The sequence below is a fragment of the Eublepharis macularius genome, chromosome 3, assembly GCF_028583425.1.
Source record: "Eublepharis macularius isolate TG4126 chromosome 3, MPM_Emac_v1.0, whole genome shotgun sequence".
Taxonomy (NCBI): domain Eukaryota; kingdom Metazoa; phylum Chordata; class Lepidosauria; order Squamata; family Eublepharidae; genus Eublepharis; species Eublepharis macularius.
The window spans coordinates 40,403,268-40,424,401 of record NC_072792.1 but is presented as its reverse complement, the minus strand read 5'-3'; the positions used below and the strand labels follow the sequence as shown (position 1 = coordinate 40,424,401).

Below are 21,134 nucleotides of genomic sequence, written 5' to 3'. Positions count from 1 at the left end.
TTGCACAGTTTTGGTCCTTAAGTTCCCCTTCAGGAATGAAAATGTTTTCTTTCTTTTGCTTTGCTGCCTTTTGTAACTATGAATTCATTTGCTTACATTCATTTCACTAGTAGATCATTGCATGGGTCAGTACTGGTTTTGATACACCTTGCTTTTTAGTGAAATATGGTAGTAATTGGGGTGGTCAAAAAGGTAATATTTGGTAATGTTAATAGTAAAAGAAGCTCGCTGACTCACCAGCGTGCAGAGTTGTCACCATTGTGAAAGACGCAGTGGAGGCGTCACACCCAGGATGGGGAGGAGCGCCCAGACCACGTCCGGTCAGCAGCGTGGTAGGCGCCATTCCTCCCAGGACTTCAGCAGGAGCAACGCGTTTCCCACCCACCCTCCGCTCAATGGAAGGGAGTGAGGACTGTCACAACTTTATGGGTTTGGCGGGTTTGTGGCATTGGGCCGGATCCCAACAGGGTGAGTGGGCCACGGGTCTGCTCACCCCGACGGATTGGAAGGAGAAGGCCGCCTGGCATGTGCTGGCGGGGGATGACACTTGCTGTGTCGGGCCAGCATGGGACTGGCGGAAGATGCATCGGTCGGCAGGATGGCCCCCAATGCCAACGGGGATCCGTGCCCAGATGCTGAGCCATTGCTCCATCTAGCTGTAATCAATAAAGTTGTGGCCATTTTCTAACCCAAGACAGGTGTCATGTGAGTCATTTGAGCCGGAACGCAGACTGATATAACACATAGGTGACAAAGGTAAACGTTAAAAGTAATGTTTTGGTAATGTCTAGTAAGTACTGAGGCTGTAGATGAAGGAGCCATACATACATGTTGTGTAGACATCCCTGTTTGTTTGTATTTTTGTTTTGTTTTGCAGCATTTCTTTTTCAGAAACCTCCATAACAGACCTCACAAGGCCAAAATTGATGAGGTATTGGGGAATCTGTGATCAGGTTCTCCAAGCTTTGTTAGAAAGTAAATCTCGACCATACACAGATCAGGGCTGCTCAGGAAGGAGATAAGGTTCACTTCTTCTATCTCTGCATATATACCTATCAAAACTATCTTCCTCCAATCTACTAGCCTTTGAAAAAAAAAGATGCCTTTTGCCCTTCAAAGAGCAGCAAAGAGGTAGCCATTTTAGTAAGAAAAACAGTGCAGGGAAAGAATGGTTCAAAAATTTTCCTTTCTCCATAGAACCCTAATCTGAATTGGGTCTTGGTGTGTAGCAGTGTCTGAAAAATGGTTAATTCCATGCTGGAGATTACTGGAGAGGGATTGGAAATAAAACAGTCAATATTGTAATGTCTTGGTACAGATCATGTGGCCTCATTCAAGAATATTGTGTACCATTCTGGTCACTATTTGAGAGTCAAGAAAAGAGCAGAAGTGCTGTACTGAGTGTCTGCTTGTTTGTTTGTTTGTCTTCTCTTTTAGGCATTCATGTCAATGTTCCAGATCCTTACTCAGGAAGGATGGGTAGATGTCATGGATCAAACCCTTAATGCTGTAGGGCATATGTGGGCGCCGGTCGTTGCCATTTACTTCATACTTTATCACCTTTTTGCCACTCTGGTAAGTTGCATATTATATTCGTTCAATATTTCTATTTGATATTCTATTGTTTGTGCTATCAAAATTTTTCTCATACTGGTTCCCATGAGGGTTCAGTTAGTGCATTTCCCAATACCATGTTCCCCTTGGTATATCAGTGCAGGGGAGAGAAACTTGCCTGGAAAGATTTGCAGGGAGGGGCTTAACTCTTCCCCTTGCCCAATTCATTCTTGCAGAATTCATCCTTCCCCCACTGCCCCGCCATGCTATTTTAAATTATTTTTGGTGCCCTGCAAGGTTCTAAAACTGCAAGTGAGCCCAGCTTAAGGAAAAGTTGCTAAGGATGGAGAGGGAAGTTGTAGAAGAGACTCAATTGGCACGGCTGAGCAATTATTCCTTCATTTTGCTCATCTTCCTCCGCAAATTTCTCTCTTTGCATCTCCATTCCTATTATATTGGGGTGGGGGGAGCAAGCATTTACCAATTTAAAAAACCTCATGTTCTGCTGTGTCTTGCCACTCTTTGCAGATTGGCCTTGATAGTGAGATTCTCGCTAATAGCAGTAGGTTGTGCATATAATGCTGCCCACAAAGGATATCACCACTAAACAGGTAGTTTGGCAATGCTGGTCATGTGTTTGAGGAAGTGGTAAAAGGATAGGTCTGCAATTAAGTCCCTCCCTAACGCACATAAGTTTACAAGGGGAACAGAATTCTACATTCTTGCCTGTCCTCTGAAATCCAGGGGTGGGGGAGCTATGTCTTCCATCTTTTACCATAGTAAAAGCAGTAAGAGTAGTAACACACTTCCAACAGAAATCCATTTGACCACATTCCTAATGGTGCTTTGTCAGGAAGTGAAATGTCTATTTATAGAACGTTTTCCTAATACCATGAGCAAAGGACTTGCGTAACACCCAACTCTACAAACCAGTTATACTCCCTCTGTGGCTCTTTGACATGCCCTTTGTGGCTCTTCTGAGCACCATTGCCCAATGTGGCACCTGCCCCAGGTTACAGGAATGTGGGAAAAGTCCTTACCTGGTAGGACTTACGGTTGGCCAGTAATTTCTACCTCGAAACTACCACCACCAAAGTGAACAGGTAAGCTGCAAACCTCCCTGAGGTGTAGGCCTCATGCTATAGATGGACATAAATGTGGCTCTTTGATTTGAGCTGTGGAGTGAGTACCACTGCAATAAACAAACAAGCAAGTGGAGCTACATACACCAGTTAGGTTCTAGATGTAGGAATTTAATAAAGAAAATTACATTTTGCACATGGAAGTTTACTTATGTATATACTAGATCAGGGAACGTCAGTTAATCCTTTAATGTAGATCTAGACTTTGGTTCTGTGGCAGACACAGAACCACTGGTGGCCCAGTGGTTGTTGCAGCACAACAGTGAGGTTTTAAACAAGGCCATCCACCTTCTCATAAGCTAATATTATAGTTGTTAAGCACCAAGAGCACTCCTCCAGGTCAGGGATCACAGTGAAGCAGGAACTTACACTTATTGTGTAGAGATACACACTGCAGTTGATTGCATCCTGCCTTTAGCTGTAATTAAATTGAAGTCTGACGCATAAAAAGCTTCAGGACACCAACTGCTAATTAGAATGTATTACAATGCTTTCCTGTTGTATGATGCCCAAATGAGCACATGGGAAATGTCATTATGCTACAGCATGCCCACTAACAGAGCAAACTAACTAACAATTAATACAGCGTATGAATAAAGGTTTTGTTTAAGGCTCCTTTCTTCTCTTTGTAGGTTTTGATCACTCTGAGATTTGTTCATTGTTGGACAATAAATAGACATCTTTCCAGAGTATGCTAGACATGAAAAGTTCTCTCCCCCCCCCATTTGCAGTAGCCTAAATGGTAGAGCAGTTTTTAAGGGTTCCCATAGAGCTTCAGGAGGTGCCAGCTAAATCCAAAATTTCTCCATGTTGGATGGGAATACCTAATTGCAGATGAGTGGAGTTGCCATGCTTTCATGCGTCCCTTGATGCTTCTTGGACCTTTCTTCCTTGAAAGCACACTCTGAGTGATTCTGCACATATTGGATAATGCACTTCCAATCCTCTTTATAGATCATTTGGAACGGATTTTTTCATGTGCATAACAAAAAATCCACCTCAAACGATTGATAAAGTGCATTGAAAGTGCATTATCCAACGTGTGCGGAATCAGCCTCTGTATCCCAGAGGGAGGAAACGTCTCTGATTAAATCAGATTTAGGTTGAAGGGGAGCTATGGCAAGACGGTCTAGTACATCTTGGGGTAACCATTGGGATAACAGGTCAGCAGCAACAAATTTTAAACCTTTTATTTGATCCAGATGATATTGTGAATGTCATGAGTATGAATTTGGAATCCACTATGGAGTGGATGAGGGCTAATAAAATGAAATTCGGTGCAAACAAAATGAAAGTACTATTGGCTTTCCATATTTCCTGGTGTTTGGCCTATATTAGGTTTCCCCTCAGAGAAGAAGTTCAGTGATTTGGGGGAACCTCGAGTGCCAGCTCTGATGATGGCCTGAGAAATGGCATCAGTTTTGACTTGGTGTTCTAGCTGAGTCCCTGTTTGGAAAGAGATGATCTTGCCACAGATGTTCATACTCCGGTTGTGTAAGATCCAGTGTTGATTACTGTGACGTGTTGTAGTAGAAGCTGTCAATGAAAACTATTCAGAAACTTCAAATTGTTTAGAATTTGGTGGCTAGGTGAGAGACTTGCTATGTGGCACCTCACTACTCAATGCTTTAAAATCTTCAGAGGTTCCAGTTTCTTATGGGCTTCGTTTCAAAGTGCAGTTCTAACCTATAATGTTCTGAATGGTACAGAATCGGGTGGTACACAGAGGACAGTTTTCTTCCCTATGAAACTGTCTGTCAGTTGAGATAATCTGCTTGAAGCCCTTCTCAAGGTTCCCCATCTTCTGAAAGTAGACAGATAGCTACCGGTGAGAGGAATTTTGATCTGGAATTCCCTCACAAGGACATCATTGTCTGGTTCCTTCATTACTGTCTTTTAGATGCCCTTTAATGTCCACTAGGTTTCACTTCTCCTCTATGTTTTTAAACTGTTGTTTTATGTATATATTTATGTATACTTGATTATTATTAATCATCTCTTATTATTAAGAGTTATTATGAAGTTGTTTTAGTGTATTTATACACTACTTATACATACTACTTTGAAGGCTTTTTCAATATATCTTTCTCAAAGAGAACAATGTCTATAAATTGCACAACTTATATTTTAGCACAATAGAACCATCTATGTATTTGTGTGCTTATAATTGATACCTGCTTATGATGAGTTCATGAGATTACTGAAGGAGGGTCCATGGATGGATGCTTATATTGAACTGCTTTGATTTTTAAAAACCTTCTTTCATTTGGGAAAGTATGAGTACTGCTCATGCGTTTTATCTAATGAGCATTCATGTAACCTATTGATCCCCAACATAGTGCCCACTAATGGGTTTCCAAGTGGCCATTTGTTTTGTCAACAAAATATCTCTTCCCCAATGTAAAAAGTCAGTCCTGGCTTTCTCTATTTCACTGATGCCAGAGGCACTTCAGAATAGCCCAGGAAGCATCATCTTTGTGTTGGCAGGGAACACCCATGAGGAAGCAGCTGTCTGTGTGTCATAGGAGAATGCTTGACTCACACTTCCCCAGCATTTTGTGATTGGACCCAACACCTCATGGCAGCCATTTTGTTTCCATATTCTCAAGATTCCAAGAATACCCATAAGCTCGGTAAAATTGGGTACCCCGAGCTAACCCATTAAAAAGAAGAAAATAATGATAAGTTCCAGCACTCAGAATGAGAAGGGTAAAGCTCAGAAGTGCTAATTGTATGCGCTTGGAAACGGAGCCTGTAAAGAGCCAGAGAGAATGAATAGCTTTCACAACAGAAGCTGGAATAGAATTTAGGTTTGAAAAAATACCCCAAAAACCGTGTTAGGAGTGAAATCTATTATTAAAATCCAGAAGGGAATGGAGGAAGTTAAACAAATAATAAGTTGAGGTTTAAATGTTCTTTTGTGACAGCGCTCTACATTTGTTTTTGACATTCTGTAAAAATCTTCATTGTGTGCCTGTCATTCTCAGCTATAGAGACTGGAGCTAATCACAGATTAAACCACCAGGTACTGCTAAACTTCTTGATTTTTTAAAAAAAATCAGCTTTTAATTATGATTGTGCTTTGGGGCACAGTAGGAAATAGCCTGAGACGAATTTTGCAAATTAAACTTCTTACTACTGGAGAGCGGGGGAAACCTTTCTGAGAGATACTATGTTTGCCAAATATGCTGTCCCCTGTTCTTTTTTTAAAAAAACCTTCTCTTTTCATTCTGAAAGTTGGACACACCTTTTGGTCTACAAATAATAAGTTGCATATATGCAGCCTACTCCTATCTGTTTAAGGAACAGTGAGTTTATTAAATAAAGTAAATAAATAAAATAATCCATTCCAGTTGCCTCCTAAAATGAGCCAATCAAGAAAGAAAGCACAAGTAGGAAGAGAAGTTGTGTGGATACAAGCTCTCTTATGCACATCATCCATGGCTAGCATAGTGATTCAGGTGAATGTGATCATTGTTGCTGGGAAGATGCTTTGTCCCTGCAATATCTTCTTCCCTTCCAAAAATCTTGTTTCCCCTCTCCCTTGTTTTCTTGCCCCTTTTTCCCTCTGGCAGTGCACCACACATACTAAAAGCCATAAATGTCATATCCTACATGTTAACGAAGCAGACATTACTACCTTAAGTGCATGTGTAACCGTTTATGAGTATTGAAGGGATTTCTTCTTTATTTGAAGGAGGGTTGCCCACTCCTGACATTTTCTGAATATACAATTCCATGTTCCTGGCTGTAGTGCTGCCATTGCCCATCCATCTGGTTTGTTTGTACAGTAGGACTGAAAACTTGAGCCACAGTTGAATGGGAAGATGCTTCGCTGTGCTGGGGTGGGAACCAGTGTGAAATTTCTTTGAAGGCTATTGATAGAAATTCAGTCGACAGTTCACAAATTCAGTTCTCATATGCTAGATGAACACATGCCGCATGCCCTATCCAGTCACTCCATTTCGATCTCAAAAGGAACGCTGTGAACAGCTCCCAGTTCAGGCTCTACATTTTCTTCATGTAATATTACTGCTACTACAAAGGTATCATTCTCCGGTTGTACAAATTCACCAAAGTCTCAAGCAGACACTATATCAGGACAATTTCTTTGTTACTTCATTTATACCCTGCCTTTCTTCCCAGTGGGGACCCAAAGTGGCTTGCACCGTACTCATCTCTACCATTTTATTCTCACAACAACCCTGTGAAGTAGGCTAAGCTGAGAGTGTATGTCCGGCCTAAGGTCACCCAACAAGCTTCCATGGCAGAGTGGGGATTTGAATTTGCGTCTCCCAGATAATAATATAATAATAACATTCGATTTATATACCGCCCTTCAGGACAACTTAATGCCCACTCAGAGCGGTTTACAAAGTGTTATTATTACCCCACAACAATCACCCTGTGAGGTGGGTGGGGCTAAGAGAGCTCAAGAGAACTGTGACTCGCCCAAGGTCACCCAGCTGGCTTTGTGGAGGAGTGGGGAATCAAACCCGGCTCTCCAGATTAGAGTCCCGTGCTCTTAACCACTACACCAAACTGGCTCTCAAACTGGTTAGTCTGACATTCTAACCCCACTACAAGTACAGTTCAATCCTAAACAGATAGTGTAATCCTAAGCAAAGTTACGCCAGTCTAAGCCCATTGAAATCAATTGGCTTAGACTGGAGTAACTTTGCTTAGGATTGCACTGAGAGTTACTCAAGCCTAAGTCTGTTGATTACAATGGACTTAGACTGCAGTAACTCTTCTTAGGATTGCACTGGTAGTGTAATAGTTGGACTAGGAGGAGAAGAGAAGGATGTCAGCTGTTTTCAATCCCCATTGGAAAGGTGGGGTATAAATGATGTAATTTTTTTTTTAATAGACTGCTGCACACAAAATGACCATTCGCTGGAATGGCCCATTATGTGCATCTATGTGCCCATGCACATGCACTGAGAGGTGTTGGAGAAATAGGAACTCTGTGGAAATCTCTTTCTGCATATGCTCTGTGTTCACCTGGGGAAGGATAGAACTCTCACTAATTTCATTCGGTATTTAAGAATTCATATCAAGCCTAGGTTAGAGACTGATTGAAACCAGACACTGCAAATTGCAATGTACATGAGGTGTACCATTTTATTGCACCAGACATATTGGAAGCCAATGGAAAATGAACCTGCATCTTCTTGTAGTCATTAGTAAAATTCTCATGAATTTTTGTCGTCATTAGTACTACATGAATTCTTGTAGTCATTAGTAAAATTCTCATGAGAATTCTTGTAGTCATTAGTAAAATTCTCATGAGGAAATCCTTATGTTTTCAGTAATTAATATATACTTTTAATTCTTTTGTAGATTCTGCTGAGTTTGTTTGTCGCTGTTATTCTGGACAACCTGGAACTCGATGAAGATCTAAAGAAACTTAAGCAAGTAAGCTTTTTCTTGTTGGGTTTCAGCAGCAAAGCAATATCATGCCTTCATTTCTCTGTGGAAAATACAGATGTAAAGAATTTTTTTACAAAATGAACTAAATAAGGTTCCTGTGCTGAGTAATAGAACATGAAATATGCCAGTCCAGTTATTTTCTTATGAGTATTGTTGATTTTTCATATTGCACCCAAAATAGTTCTTAACACTTTAGCTTAGCACTAAAGGAAAACAAGTCAGTAATTTTCTATTATAGAAACTCAGGAAAAACATCCCAGTTTGGTGGTCCTTTTAGAATGCAGACATTGCCCATGCTACACAGTCTTTCTGCAAGGAATACATGTTTGATGCTGCCTTCTCCAGGAAGGCTAGTGGCTTATACATGACATTGGTTACAGCACCCAAGATTAGGGTAAAAAAAGACTTTACTGTGATTGGAATAGAGTATGGAATACATTGAAGGAACCAACTTTTAAACCCAGCCTACTTGGAACCTTAGCAGCTCTCCCAGGAGTTCAACTCTGCTTGAAGGCGGACGGCTGATTGGGAGCTGGTGTTAGAGGCTGTGTGCATGGAGCACCACCTGTGAGTGTGGAGGAGGAGGATGAAAACCCTATGAATCATGCCCTATGTAAAGCACTCTTTTAGAAAATGAACTGAATCATGCCCTATGTCTATTAATAATGCAGAAGTAAAAAGCAACGAGCTGCTTACTAAGGCAAATGTTAAGATCTAGTGAAGTTTGCAGAACCATTTTGACAGTGGGAAATTGCTACCTTAATGTTGCATCTTAAATTGTCCCTCCTTTCTCCAGGAGATGAGGAGCTTGTTTCATAAGAGACCATTTTATTAGCTAGTTAATGCAAATGTTGCACATGTTAGTATTCTGTTCATTTGGGACCCCAGTGAAATCTACTAGCCAAGTGAAATATTATTTGAAGTCTTTCTCCTGACCTTCTTTCCATATTTGAGAAGGCACTGGTGCACCAATGGATCTGTAGCTTACTATCCCTGTGTCACTCGAGGACTATATCATGCCATTGAAGAAAAGGAAAAAACAGTGATTACATGGTGCATATATGTGTGCTTCTCAGAGCATGTGCACTACTTTGCTGTAACAGTGCTGTCTTTGCAAAACGTCACTCAGTGGTCTTAGAATTCTCTTCTTTAGACATGTCCCCACATCATATCTGGAAATGTCCCTTTAAAGGTATGTTTAGAATGAAAGGCACTAAGAAATTGCTCCTTTGAAAGGGATGATTGTCCAGCTGATTAAGTGACTCAAGGAGAAAAGGTTTTCCCTTGAGCTAAATGTGATGGAATCCCTGGCTTCATGTTGATTGCATTTGCGAGCTATTCTACTGAAATAGAGGTTTTCTTATCACAGAAGATAAAGCAGAAAGAAGGTGTGTGTGTGTTAATTCAGTGACATTTTGACTTCTCCATTATATCCTAGCCTTAAGAAGAGAAAGAGTAGTTGCTGTTTTTGTCAGGCATATTTTCATAATGGCAATGGCTTTGTATCATTGTGGAAGGAAATATTGTTCCCCATCTGTAATTAAAAAAACTAAGTGGAATGCCAAGTGACGGCTGATTAATTTGCTGTGTGCTGATTCTCTGGAAGTGTCTTATGAATACCAATTCGACATGCATCACCTTCTGCAAAATTCTCTTTGCCTGTGTTTGTTTTCATTTTCCATCCACAGTAGCCATAAAGATCAAGGTAAGAAAGAAGGCTTGCTTCAGTAATTAATGGGTGCCTGGAAGGAATGCCTGCTAATCAGCTTCTTCTACCTATTCAATTATTTCTGGAGAAAGGGCTCACTCTGGATAATGCTATTGTTATTATCTTGGGGCTGTTTCAAACATCAGAAAATTGTCCAAGTTCAAAGACTCACACTCATTTACATGTACAGATGTACCCTTATTTATGGCCTACCTGAAATTAATAGACGTCCTATCATTAACAGCCTTGCTCAGATCTTGTGAACCCGAGGCCGTGGCTTCCATTACTGAGTCAAGCCATCTCATGTTGCATATTCCTGTTTTCCTACTGCTTTCAACTTTTCCTAGCATTATTGACTTTTCCAGAGAGTCTTGTCTTCTTGTGATGTGAGCAAAGTATGGTAGCCTCAGTTTTGTCATTTTAATTTCTAGGGAAAATTCAGGCTTGATTTGACCTAGAACTCATGTACTTGTCTTTTTGCTGTCCATGGTATCTGTAAAACTCTTCTCTAGCACCACACTTCAAATGAATCAATTTTCTTCCTTTCAGCTTCTTCATTGTCCAGCTTTCACATTCATACATCCATACATAGTAATAGGGAATACTATAGTATGAATTATCTTGACCTTGGTCCCCAGTGACACATCCTTATCCTTAAGGATCTTTTCTAGTATCTTCTATTTTTTTCTTCACGTCAACCCTATAAAGTAGGTGTGGCCGTGGGGCTTACTTGGGCAGCCTGGTGAGGTCCATGTGGCATCTCTGGGTCTTTGACAGGCTGATCAGAAGTAAAAATGGCCAGACTGAAGGGAGTATCAGGATACTACCAGAGGGCAGGGGACCGGACCCACCCTGGCCAGCCTCTCAATTAAAAGGCAGGGGAAGCAGCACCACAGGGGCAGACAGAGCACAGAACATAGAGCTCCCGCCCGAGGCATGAACAGGAATGGAGGCACCTGGAACTGAGCAGATGAGAGGTGCCCAGCAGCCAGCCACAGGGAAGAGCAGCTGTGGATGGGGGGGCTGGTGGTGAGTGCAATTTGCAGAGCCTGGAGGTGCCTGATGCCCCAGCCTGTGGCATGAGGGAATGCTCTGCACCTGCTGAGCTCCTAAGGGGGGAAAGAGGCTACAGGGAGAAAAAGTGTAGGACAACACACATGGGAAGGCCAAGGAGGAAAAAAGGTGCCTGACTGGAGAGTGGAGGAGAGGTCCCAGTCTGAGGCCAAGGGAAATGGTGACATTAGGTAAGATTGAAACTGGCCTAAAGTTACCCAGTGAAATCCGTAGCTGAGTGGGAATTTGAATATCCAGGCCTTCCCAGTTAAAGTCTGACACTTTATCACCTATACGGCACTGGTTCTTGGTAGTCTCTACAATATGATCGTATAATTCATAGTATCTTATATTACCGTTTACTGTGCAACTCTAACTGTCCCAGTAATAATAGATGTAGACAGTAATTTCCCATCCATGCTGCTATAGAATGTTGCCTTATAGAAGAATGGTACCCTCATTCCACTTGTTTATATTTTTCTTTTGCTATTGTAGCTACTGGGATTGTTTGATCAAAGGAGAGAATGGATTGAGGAGAGAGGAGAAAACATTAACATGTTCTTCTGCCATTTTCTTGCTTGGAAAAAAGTACAAATAACTTTTTCTCAGTAAGATTAAATGCAGGTTGGGGGTTGTTTTTTTTCCCCAGAAAGAAAATAGCAGGAGAGGCAAGAGTTAAAGTGTGTCTCTCTTTCTCTCCTTCCTTCCCTTATGAAACAATCGGGGAGGCTGCATTTGCAAAAGAAGAAGACATCATATAAAATAAACATGGATAAAATGTGGTATAGTTAAGCTTGTAGAATGAAGACATGCTGTGGACCTTGATGTGGCTTTAGCAAATATTACAGGGTATCTCTTCTTGATAGAGTGCAAACATTGGCTCTGAAAAAACAGCTGCATAGTAATAGGGGTGCCATTCAATGAGGGAACTAACTCCCTCTAACCTTACCCAGCTTGGCTGGAGGGATTGTTTTGGGACTAGTTTCCAGAAAAGCCAGGGACAAGGTTATACCATCCCTCTCAGTCATCTGTTTTTACTGTGCAATTTGAGAGAGAGCTTTTGTGTTGACCTACACACCTAAAATACAAGGGAAACTTTTGAGGCTTCTTCCCAGACTCACCAAACCTCACAGGATTCCACCTCCTGGCTGCATCACAAAACCTGCTCAGGGCTTCAACCACTGACTATCTCCCAACCCTTCCCATTACCAGACATTTTGAGTGTGTGTGTGTGAGTGAGTGAGTGAGAGAGAGAGAGAGAGAGAGAGAGAGAGAGAGAGAGAGAGAGAGGAATGTGCCATTAAGTCACAACCAATTCATGGCAACCCTAGTCCCAAGGCATTCCAGGCAAGAGAGAAGCAGAAGTGGTTTGCTGTTGCCTTCCTCTGCACAGTGACCCTAGTCTTCCTTGGAGGTCTCCCTTCCAAGTACTAACTGTGGCCTACCTGGGCTCCGAATGTTTGTGTGTAATAAAACTAGAGTCTTAAAAATATGTACACACACCATGTTTTTTTATATGTGTGTGTGAGTATATAATTTTTTGTAAGTGAACTGCAGCATTGTTTGGTTGTGGGGTAGAGGTCTGTCTCTAACAAAAATCATGAAATATTTATTCTTTTGATTGTTGCTTGTGAATAAATGTATGCCACGGGTCATTGTATTTCAATGTAGTTGCAGTCTTATGCACACTTTTTAAAGTCCCTTTAACCTCACTGAGAGGCTATAAATAAGCGTGCATGGGGCTGTTCTGTAAAAATACTTGATGAGACAACCAGTGGAGAAAATGTAGAATATAGACTTGAACTGGGTTCACTCTGCCATGGTGTGGAGTTCATTCCCAGTTGTTTGGAAAGTTGGTGGTGCTCAGTCAAACCTACTTCACCAGGTTGTTGTGGCCTTCTGAACACTCCCTGGAGGAGAGTTAGGATGTGAATGTGATTTGTTTGTTTGTTTATTAACTGTTTTATATAAATGGGTGGAGTATTTTTCTTATTCATTTTAAAGAAGGTGTGACTAAAGGTAAGGTAGTGCTGAAAACGATGGGAATAAGGAGTTATATTGTCAAAGGCTTTCACGGCCGGAGAACATTAGTTGTAGATTTTCCGGGCTGTATGGCCGTGGTCTTGGCATTGTAGTTCCTGACGTTTCGCCAGCAGCTGTGGCTGGCATCTTCAGAGGTGTAGTACCGAAAGACAGAATTCTCTCAGTGTCAATGTGTGGAGAAGATGTTAGCAGATAATTTATATCTACTAAGGAAGGTGGGTTTGGGATGAGTCATCCTGTGAGAGTTTCCCAGGGTGTGGAATGCTAATGGGGGGAAGCTTCACTGTATCCTGAGGAGGTTCTTTTGCATATGGATTGGTGGTTAGTTTAAGGCAAATTGGTAGGTCCCAGGGTGTGGAAGGATTGTACGTGGATCAAAAGAGGCCCACGGATGCTCTGTTTCGCAAAAGCTCACAAAGCCCTGGTATCTTTTTTGTGATATGATATGCCACTTGGCTGTTTGGGTAACCTTCCTGAAGTAATAAAATAGGAACATGTGTAAATGTAAATCATCATCTGAAACAGGTGAGCTAAGATTACTGTTTCAGGACAATATTCTGACACCCTTTAAATCAATGAACAACTCCCCGTTGACTTTATATGTACAAGAACTGCACACTTCATTCTGAATTTATATTCCTTCAAGGGTTTTGTGTTGCCAGTATCCTATTGATTTTAACTTGTTTTTTAGGAGTTCATTTCCTTTTTCAGAGAAAAAATATTAAACATTTCATTAAAATGAAAAGGGTTCAGCTGAAATGTTTCAAAGTTGAAAGAGAAGGCACACCTGTTACGAATGTTAGCATTGGCCTTATTTCAACTCTGAAACTCAAGAGGGCTGTAATGGGAATAGAAATGGGAATGTAAAAGATGGCAATTGTCTGAAGATTCTGAATTCTTGGTAAGTCATGGAATAAGCTGAAAAGATGTTATGCATGTATGTATGTGCGATGGCATACACATTTTAAAAAGCCTGGAAGAGCTGTACATGCAGATTTCACAACTATTAAGGGTTATTCCCTCACAGAATCAGAGAGTTGTGACAGGCTACTCCAAGGAATCTGATTGGGTAGCATGAGGTGGCAAGAGGGGGGGGGTTCAGTCCTCGTAGCGGTAACCAGCATGAAGCGTTGGGAGATAGAGTCCTAACAGAGAGAGAAGTTTTAACACCAACCGAAGAACTGGGGACGATTGGCAAGGAGGTTTGGGAAGTAGATGCAGAGTCCTAAATGGGCCAAAGAAAGGGGATAGATCTTCTAAGGAGAGGAGATTTCCCTACCCAGTCAAACAGGGAGGTAACTGGAGAGTGAAGAGATCTCTGGGTATGGTTGGAAACTGCATGTGGAGACCTTCAGATTCAGATAACAACTGAAGGAAAGCACTGGTGTTTGGAGAGAAAGAGGATTGGGGTACTAGAAAGTAGGTACCAGCATTCCTAACTCTAAAAGTGACAGAAAATACTAAAAGAAAGTATATTAGAGAAAGCCAAAGGAAGAAAAGTCTCAAAATACAAGCATTGAAGTATCTGTGGAGAGCATAAGAACTGAAATTGTGCATGTTCTGATTTTATCTCGTATGTGTGTGTGTTGAATTACCTCAGAAATTTTCAACCCCTAATTTCACCTGACCTTTCCTTTCTAAAATAAACTACTTAGTTATTTTTGGAATTATAAAAATGCCTCAGGTGCCATTTCCATTGGCGAGGGAACATCATAGTATGCAACATATGTCAGGTTGTTCCATCAGAAGGTTATTGAGATTTGCACTGGAGGGCCTTGAGATGCAAAGGAGGCAGGAGTGGGTATTTTGAGAAAACTCTATACAGAAACAATTTTGAATCTTCTAAAATGTGGTGGAATTGGTGAATTCCAAGTCATTTTTTTCAGCGCTTCTGTCTACCTAGGGGGCTGTACAGGACTTCTAGCAAACATAGAGGATGAGAGCAGGGCCAGCAGATGTGATCCTTGTACATGCCTTCAATGTAGAAATGATAGGACATCTGTGCAAGGCTTGTTTTAATAACTCTTTGGAAGACACACTGGGAACAAAGATAGTCCTATGAACTGCAAATGCAAGGCAGATCTTTCCACCATCCCCCTCTGAAAGAAGCTGTCTGAGCCTCCAAAAAAAGCTAAGCTTAGCCAAAAATTGACCAGGTCTAAGGCTTGAATTGAGGAGGAGGAATCAGGCAAAATTACTCCCTGTTGGGCCAGAATCCTTGCTGACTGAATGGCCTTGGCTAAGTTCTCCTCCTTTCTACTGCCCCCCTACTCTATGCCCAGTGAGTTTTTGGCTTTGGGGTTTGCCAAGGGCTGATTTGAAAGGGAGAACAAAGTGCCCATCTTTTACAGGCTCCAGCTTATTATTTCTCTCCCATGCTATTGCATCAGCCTTGTTTGAAATACGAAATATAAAACATAATGAGGTTATTTGAATCAACATATGTGAAGCAAAGTACAGCTAGAAATTCCGCATCAAGGGATGTGGGGAATGAAGTTAAATCTGTTTTAGTCCAGCTTTTTGCTATCCTTGAACAGTCTTCCATCAGGATTGTCAGTTTTCTGTCTCCCCTGGCACTCCAGGGAATGTAGCATGAAAAATATTTGCAGTTTCACACATCTATAAGTGAAAGTCTCAGGGTAGCACCAGCAGAGTTGTACAAGCAATTTCATGGTCTGAAGCTGGTTCCTATAAATTGATTAACCTGGACTGTGTGTTCTTATTCTTCAGAGACCTTGGCAGATGTGAAAGGGGATATGGGTATGCAGCATTGTTACCTGTAGTTGGCCGGCAGTGTGAAGGCTCTCTGTTGACCATCTTGTCCCCCCTCCCTTTTCTAGTCAACATGGCAGTAGCCTGGTCCAGCCCTAACCTCAGAGGCTGAACTCTGAACTGAAGAGCACACCATCTACATGTAACTTTCAGTACCTGTAACTTTGCCTTGGCTGGCCCTGGTATTTATAGTTCCCATGAAACAGATGGGTTCAGATGTACACAGTGAGATAAGGAGCAAGTGTGAGGCTCATGTACATCCCCAGCATCCTTTTACCATATCTAAAACTAAATTGGGCAATACTGTATTAAACAAAACAAAAAAAGGGCACATGTTATGGATGGAGATAATGGAATTCTACAGCTTTGCTGTGGTTAGGCTGAATGAGAGAGAAAACCTTTGATAGAACTGGGAAGGGATTCCCAGGTCTTCTGAGTCATCATAATCCAGTTCTTCTGTCTGTTTGCAACTTATTTAGCTTACTTTTTTTTCAGTTTAGTCTTTCAAAGGAATATTCTCTTGGGAAAGATCAGCCAATCTTTCTCTTTCCACTGCATATTTATGATTTGAATGGTGATGTTGTTCATTACTTGAAAACATTATTGCTGTGCAGTGTTACCTACAGCCATACATTTTCTCCGGCCTGAATATTTGCAGTAAATGTATTGTGTTAAATGAATAAAAAATTTTGTCACAAACTAATGTACCTCAAGTTTTTTCCTGCGTGCATACACAGGTAACAGTTCACCCAATTTGGTTAACACTTTTCCCCCCTTAGCCTTGATCATTACGTTGCATATCGAGATCAGATACAACAAACTGCCTTTTCCATTCACTGTTATCTTTGAAGCTTTCATAATTGCTTCTTTGCTTTTCTAATGTAATTATAATTGTATCGTATGAAAAATTGCCTTGAGATTTTACTCTGTGCTCCAGTGTGGGGTAGGATTGGATTCACAGGTGCTGTTCCACTGGTGTTAAGGCAGTGGTTTCTCCTTCCCACTGTAAACCCTCACTTTGCCTGCTGCACTGTTCAAGAGGAGAAGAGTTCTGGGGAGCTCCATAGGCTACAGTGGAAAGGGGAGGCAGAAAGATGTCAGTGTGCCAGCTTCACTCCTTTGGTGGTAATTTGGATTCAGCCCCGGGTTCCTTCTTTTGGTGCAAAGTACAACGGATACTATCACAGCTATAGCCATCAGCACTGCTGTGCCAGCAAGGTGATCTATGGAAACCATAATTCAGTGGAAAAGTAAATGATAGAGCATGCATAAAGTCCTATGTTCAAGCACAGGGACTTCTATATAAAAACTGAAAGAAGCAGAACATGGTGGGGGTGGGAAGAATATGGTTAGACTAGACAATACAAATCTATTCAAAATTCTTTTGTCTTTGATCTGATACGGTCGAAGGGGGGGGGATAGAATTTCCCTTTGGTCTCCTCCCCAGCTTCCAAATAGCATGTGGACTTGGGATGTTGACATAACCCTCTGTCACATTTTTGTTAACTGTAATAAGAAAGGAATATAGCATTTTACACTTTTATTCAACGCTTCCTACAGGCAACTCAGAGAAACATACATGGTTCTCTCTAGCGATGCTACAAACTTTGTGGTGACCATATTTGACAGTCAAACATACCATGTTTAACTGTGAATATTAGATGTGGCCAGTCACCAGAAGAACTGTTTGGTTCAGCACCAAATGATTCAAACACCTGTACTGGGCTTTTGGAAAACGCTGCTGATCCAGCCACGAAGACTGCTAAGGTTAACTGAGATAAACACTGATTGCTAGATTTTTTTTTTAAAGCACAGCATTTATTTATGACTTATTTATGAGTTGTCATTTCTTTAACTGTTTGTTTAAACAATTACTGAGTGGAGCGGCATTACAGCAAGGGGGGTGGGATTAGAATGCTGGACTGTGTGAGAACTTGCATGTATCATGGAATCCAGAGAGTCCGTAAGTTCTGGGATTCTGTCCAGGGTCCACCTGCTCCAAAGTCAGTGGGTTGTCACCAGGTTCCCACTAAGTCCTAGCACAGGGGTGTGAGGTTCTGCCAAGTAACTCTCAAAAGGCTTCCCTGCATGAGTCCAGGAACTGCATGAGTTAAAGTATTTTATCTGATAAGCTACTAGTTAATTCCCTATTACATTCCTTGCCAGGAATGGTGGTTCTCTACAAGCATATAACGTATATAGGATTCTAAGCCCAGTCCCTGAGTTCCCACCCCCGTTAGGAAGCAGTTAGCTAAGTTTAATAAATGAGCAACAGGATACAGCAGAGATGATGTGTGAGAAACTCCAAGGCCATGAGGCTCGGCTTCTCAGGCAAAAGAGAAACCGCAGGCTGAGAAAGAGATAACAGGACGCTGTCACATTCCAGGCAGAGAACAGCTTCTAACATCAGAGTCACCCAGAATCAAAGAGGCCTTGCAGAGTATGACAGGAGACGTCCTGACATGGGGCTTGGAACCAAAGCTTCGGGGGTTACCAGACTGTACTTGGGAAACCAGCTAGGCTGAATCCCATCAAAAGGTAGCGTGTGGCCAAAGTCAGGCCAAGGCACTATCTTAGTATGAAGCCACAAACCAATGACTCAATCCCTACACAGATACAAACTATAATTTGTTTATTATAAACACAGCAGGTTAGGTAAAATAACAAAGAGTAGTTAATCTGAAATCTAAACATGCCTGACAGAATCATATTGTCAGTATAACACAGGGTTCACCGTCAGAATTTCCAGGAATCAAAACAGGATTGTAAATCCAGGTAGCCCTTCTTAGCAGTTTCAGGGGAGCCTTGCGCCTGTGAGAGATAACAAGCTTCAATATGTCTCTGGAAATGAGCTCATCCTTTTTATTAATGCTTACCCGGAAGGCTGTGAGACTCTGGTCAGGCAGGCATAAACTTTTAACATGCCTTAAGCCCAAAATGGCCCGGTTCCTCACAGCATACATACCGCACTGTACCGCAACAGTAGAAAGTAATACAATGAAGCAACCTGCCAAACAACTACAAACAGTTAGATGGACAGACTATCTGTTGAAAAATCTATTTGGAAAGAAGCCCAAGAAATAGTTAAGATGAAAATGTCTTAAAGACTCCAGTGCTATTTATACCTTTAAAAAAGGGAGGAAGAAAGAAAGGAAATCATCTCCTATTTGCAAGGAGTGAACAGGATATGAGCCAAACCAGCGGTTGCTCAATCATCCCTCGTTCTTCAGTCCTTAAATGGATCTTAGGTTGTCATTAAAGCAAGTGACACATTTTGTAAAGAAAGAAATTTCATACTTTTAGCAGTTGCATTTTCCTGGCAAGGAGATGCAGTGATGGAAAAAGCTTTACCTGTTGTTTTCTGCCTGTCATCAAGTACTAACGCTGTTAATTTTTTCACACCCAAAGAAGAAATTATTACAAGAGATAGTGTAAGTAAGAGAGTTTCTTAAAGCACATTTTATTGCAGAGAGCAAAAATGAATTAATGAAACCATCAGAAGGAAATTGTACAGCAGTAGGTTTTCAGGTTTCGTCTGCACAGGCAGTTTTATCAAGGCTCTTTCCTAGCTCTAAAACCCAAAAAGGTATAGAGTGATTCTTGTAGCTCTTTAGGCAACAGTTGGAGAGATTTGCTTCTATACACATATGCTTTGTTCTCAACCAATCTGAGAGTCTGAGATATGTCACATAAGAGCTCCATCCTATTTTGTCTCTTGGAGTATAAGGTCAATGAAGCAACAATGACCTTACTTTGGAAGTCAATGATCTGGAAAGTAATTGAGTGCATAACAAGTATATTTGCTATCTTACTGGTACAGCTGCCCACCTCTTTTCAGTCTTGAGGGGTTGCCAGTATTTCTTGATTATCCTTTCTATGGCACACTTTACACTACAGAATGCTTTACAAATCTTAGCTCGCTGTTGAGAAAGGCAAAGAGCAGTCTTTAATTTTTCCAAACCTGGTACCAGGTGGCAGCACTGAGCTGCAAGCATAGGTCAAGAAGTCCCGTGACGTCACAGTCATATGACAGGAAAGAAAAGCCGGGGGGGGGGGGAAGCAATAAAAAAGTAGATGTGTAAGGCCTTGCATCCTAACACATGGCACACTATGACTTGAAGACCACTATATAGAGGATAATCTCAAACAATGAAGGTCTTCAGTCTCAGATGGAGCAAAGGCAGCAAAGCATCTTCAGAGAGATGCTTCTACAATGTGGACAAGCTACTGAGATGCACTCCTTCATCTATATAAGGACTACACTCAGGGCTGTCATGAAAGACTGGCCTGGTGAAGCATCTTCCAAGGCTTTTGGCCCAACAGAAGTTCCACTATTTAAGACTGGAGATGTTTAGCTCATCAACTCCAGCCAAGAATTAGAGATCATTTACTATGTATGTTCAGGTGTGCACAAAAGGGGGATACCCTTGGTTGGTAACATTTACCCTTGGTAAATGTTATCTGCTGAGCCCCATGCCCCAAATCTGGAACTGGTCCTTTACACACTTCCCTGAAAGAATACACATAAAGAAATCAGGCTTTCATCGCGTGATCTAAGTGCATGGGTAGTGTCAGGGCTTGCCGCCGCTGCCGCTGGGCGTGGCATTGGGCGGTCTGCTCCTGACGTCATAGGGGGGCCAGGGATGCTGCAGGACCCTGCTCTGTGAAAGGAGGGGCGGTATACCTCACCCAGACTCCCTCTCAGTCCACTCGCTGGCCTGCTCAACCTGGCCTGCTTGCCCCCTGTGTCCTTCTTCATCCCCTCCTTCCAGAACTCTCCTCCAAACCTCCACTCTTGCATTGCACCGCTCTCACTCCACATTATCACTTCTTACTCACATCCACCACCACAGGGCTCTTCCCAGCCAGCTTTTATAGGGCTTCCTTCTACTGCCCCACCCCTCTTCCAGCCTGGTCTTGGGCTGCACCAAGCAGTTGCAGCTGGGGTAGCTGATCTGGCCCCACTGACCAGCACCAGCTGTGCCTTGTTCCCTGGCTGCCCAGCCTCCCTGCCTTGGCTGATTGCTGAAGGCCTGTCCAGCTGCAGTCCCCTGGCTAGCAGCTCGGCCTCCCTGGCTGAGCTGATGGCTGAAGGTGGGTCCAGCTGCGGCTCCTTGGCTGGTTGCCCAGGGCTTCCTGCAGAGTGCCTCCAATAGCCCCACCTGGAGTGGCTTGGCTTCTGGCAACTCCTGGGCCAGGCTACTATTTTCTAGCTGGGGCGTGGCTTTGGGCTGTTGGGGCTGCTGCTGCTTCTCCTCCTTAGGTAAGGTCTTTGGGTGGGTGACTGCTGGGCCCCCAATCCCTCTGCCCTTGCCCCCTTCTGCCTTGCTTAGTCCCCTTTCCTTCCCCAGGGGAGTGGGACTCGCTGGCTTCTCTCTGTCTCCCCCTGACTCCTGAGGCCCTGGGCCTTTGCCTCTTGCCCCTGGCGC

At 42.3% G+C, this 21,134-nt stretch overlaps 1 protein-coding gene across 2 annotated transcripts in view; it reads left to right on the top strand.

Moving 5' to 3' along the window:
- The window catches only part of NALCN (sodium leak channel, non-selective), a 258,283-nt gene that overhangs the window by 161,920 nt on the left and 75,229 nt on the right, over positions 1 to 21,134 (top strand). For both annotated transcript variants that reach the window (XM_054974072.1, XM_054974070.1), the window contains 2 exons: positions 1,438 to 1,575; positions 8,040 to 8,114. In XM_054974072.1, coding sequence (XP_054830047.1) covers positions 1,438 to 1,575; positions 8,040 to 8,114 — 213 coding nt within the window. The remainder of the gene's footprint in view (positions 1 to 1,437; positions 1,576 to 8,039; positions 8,115 to 21,134) is intronic.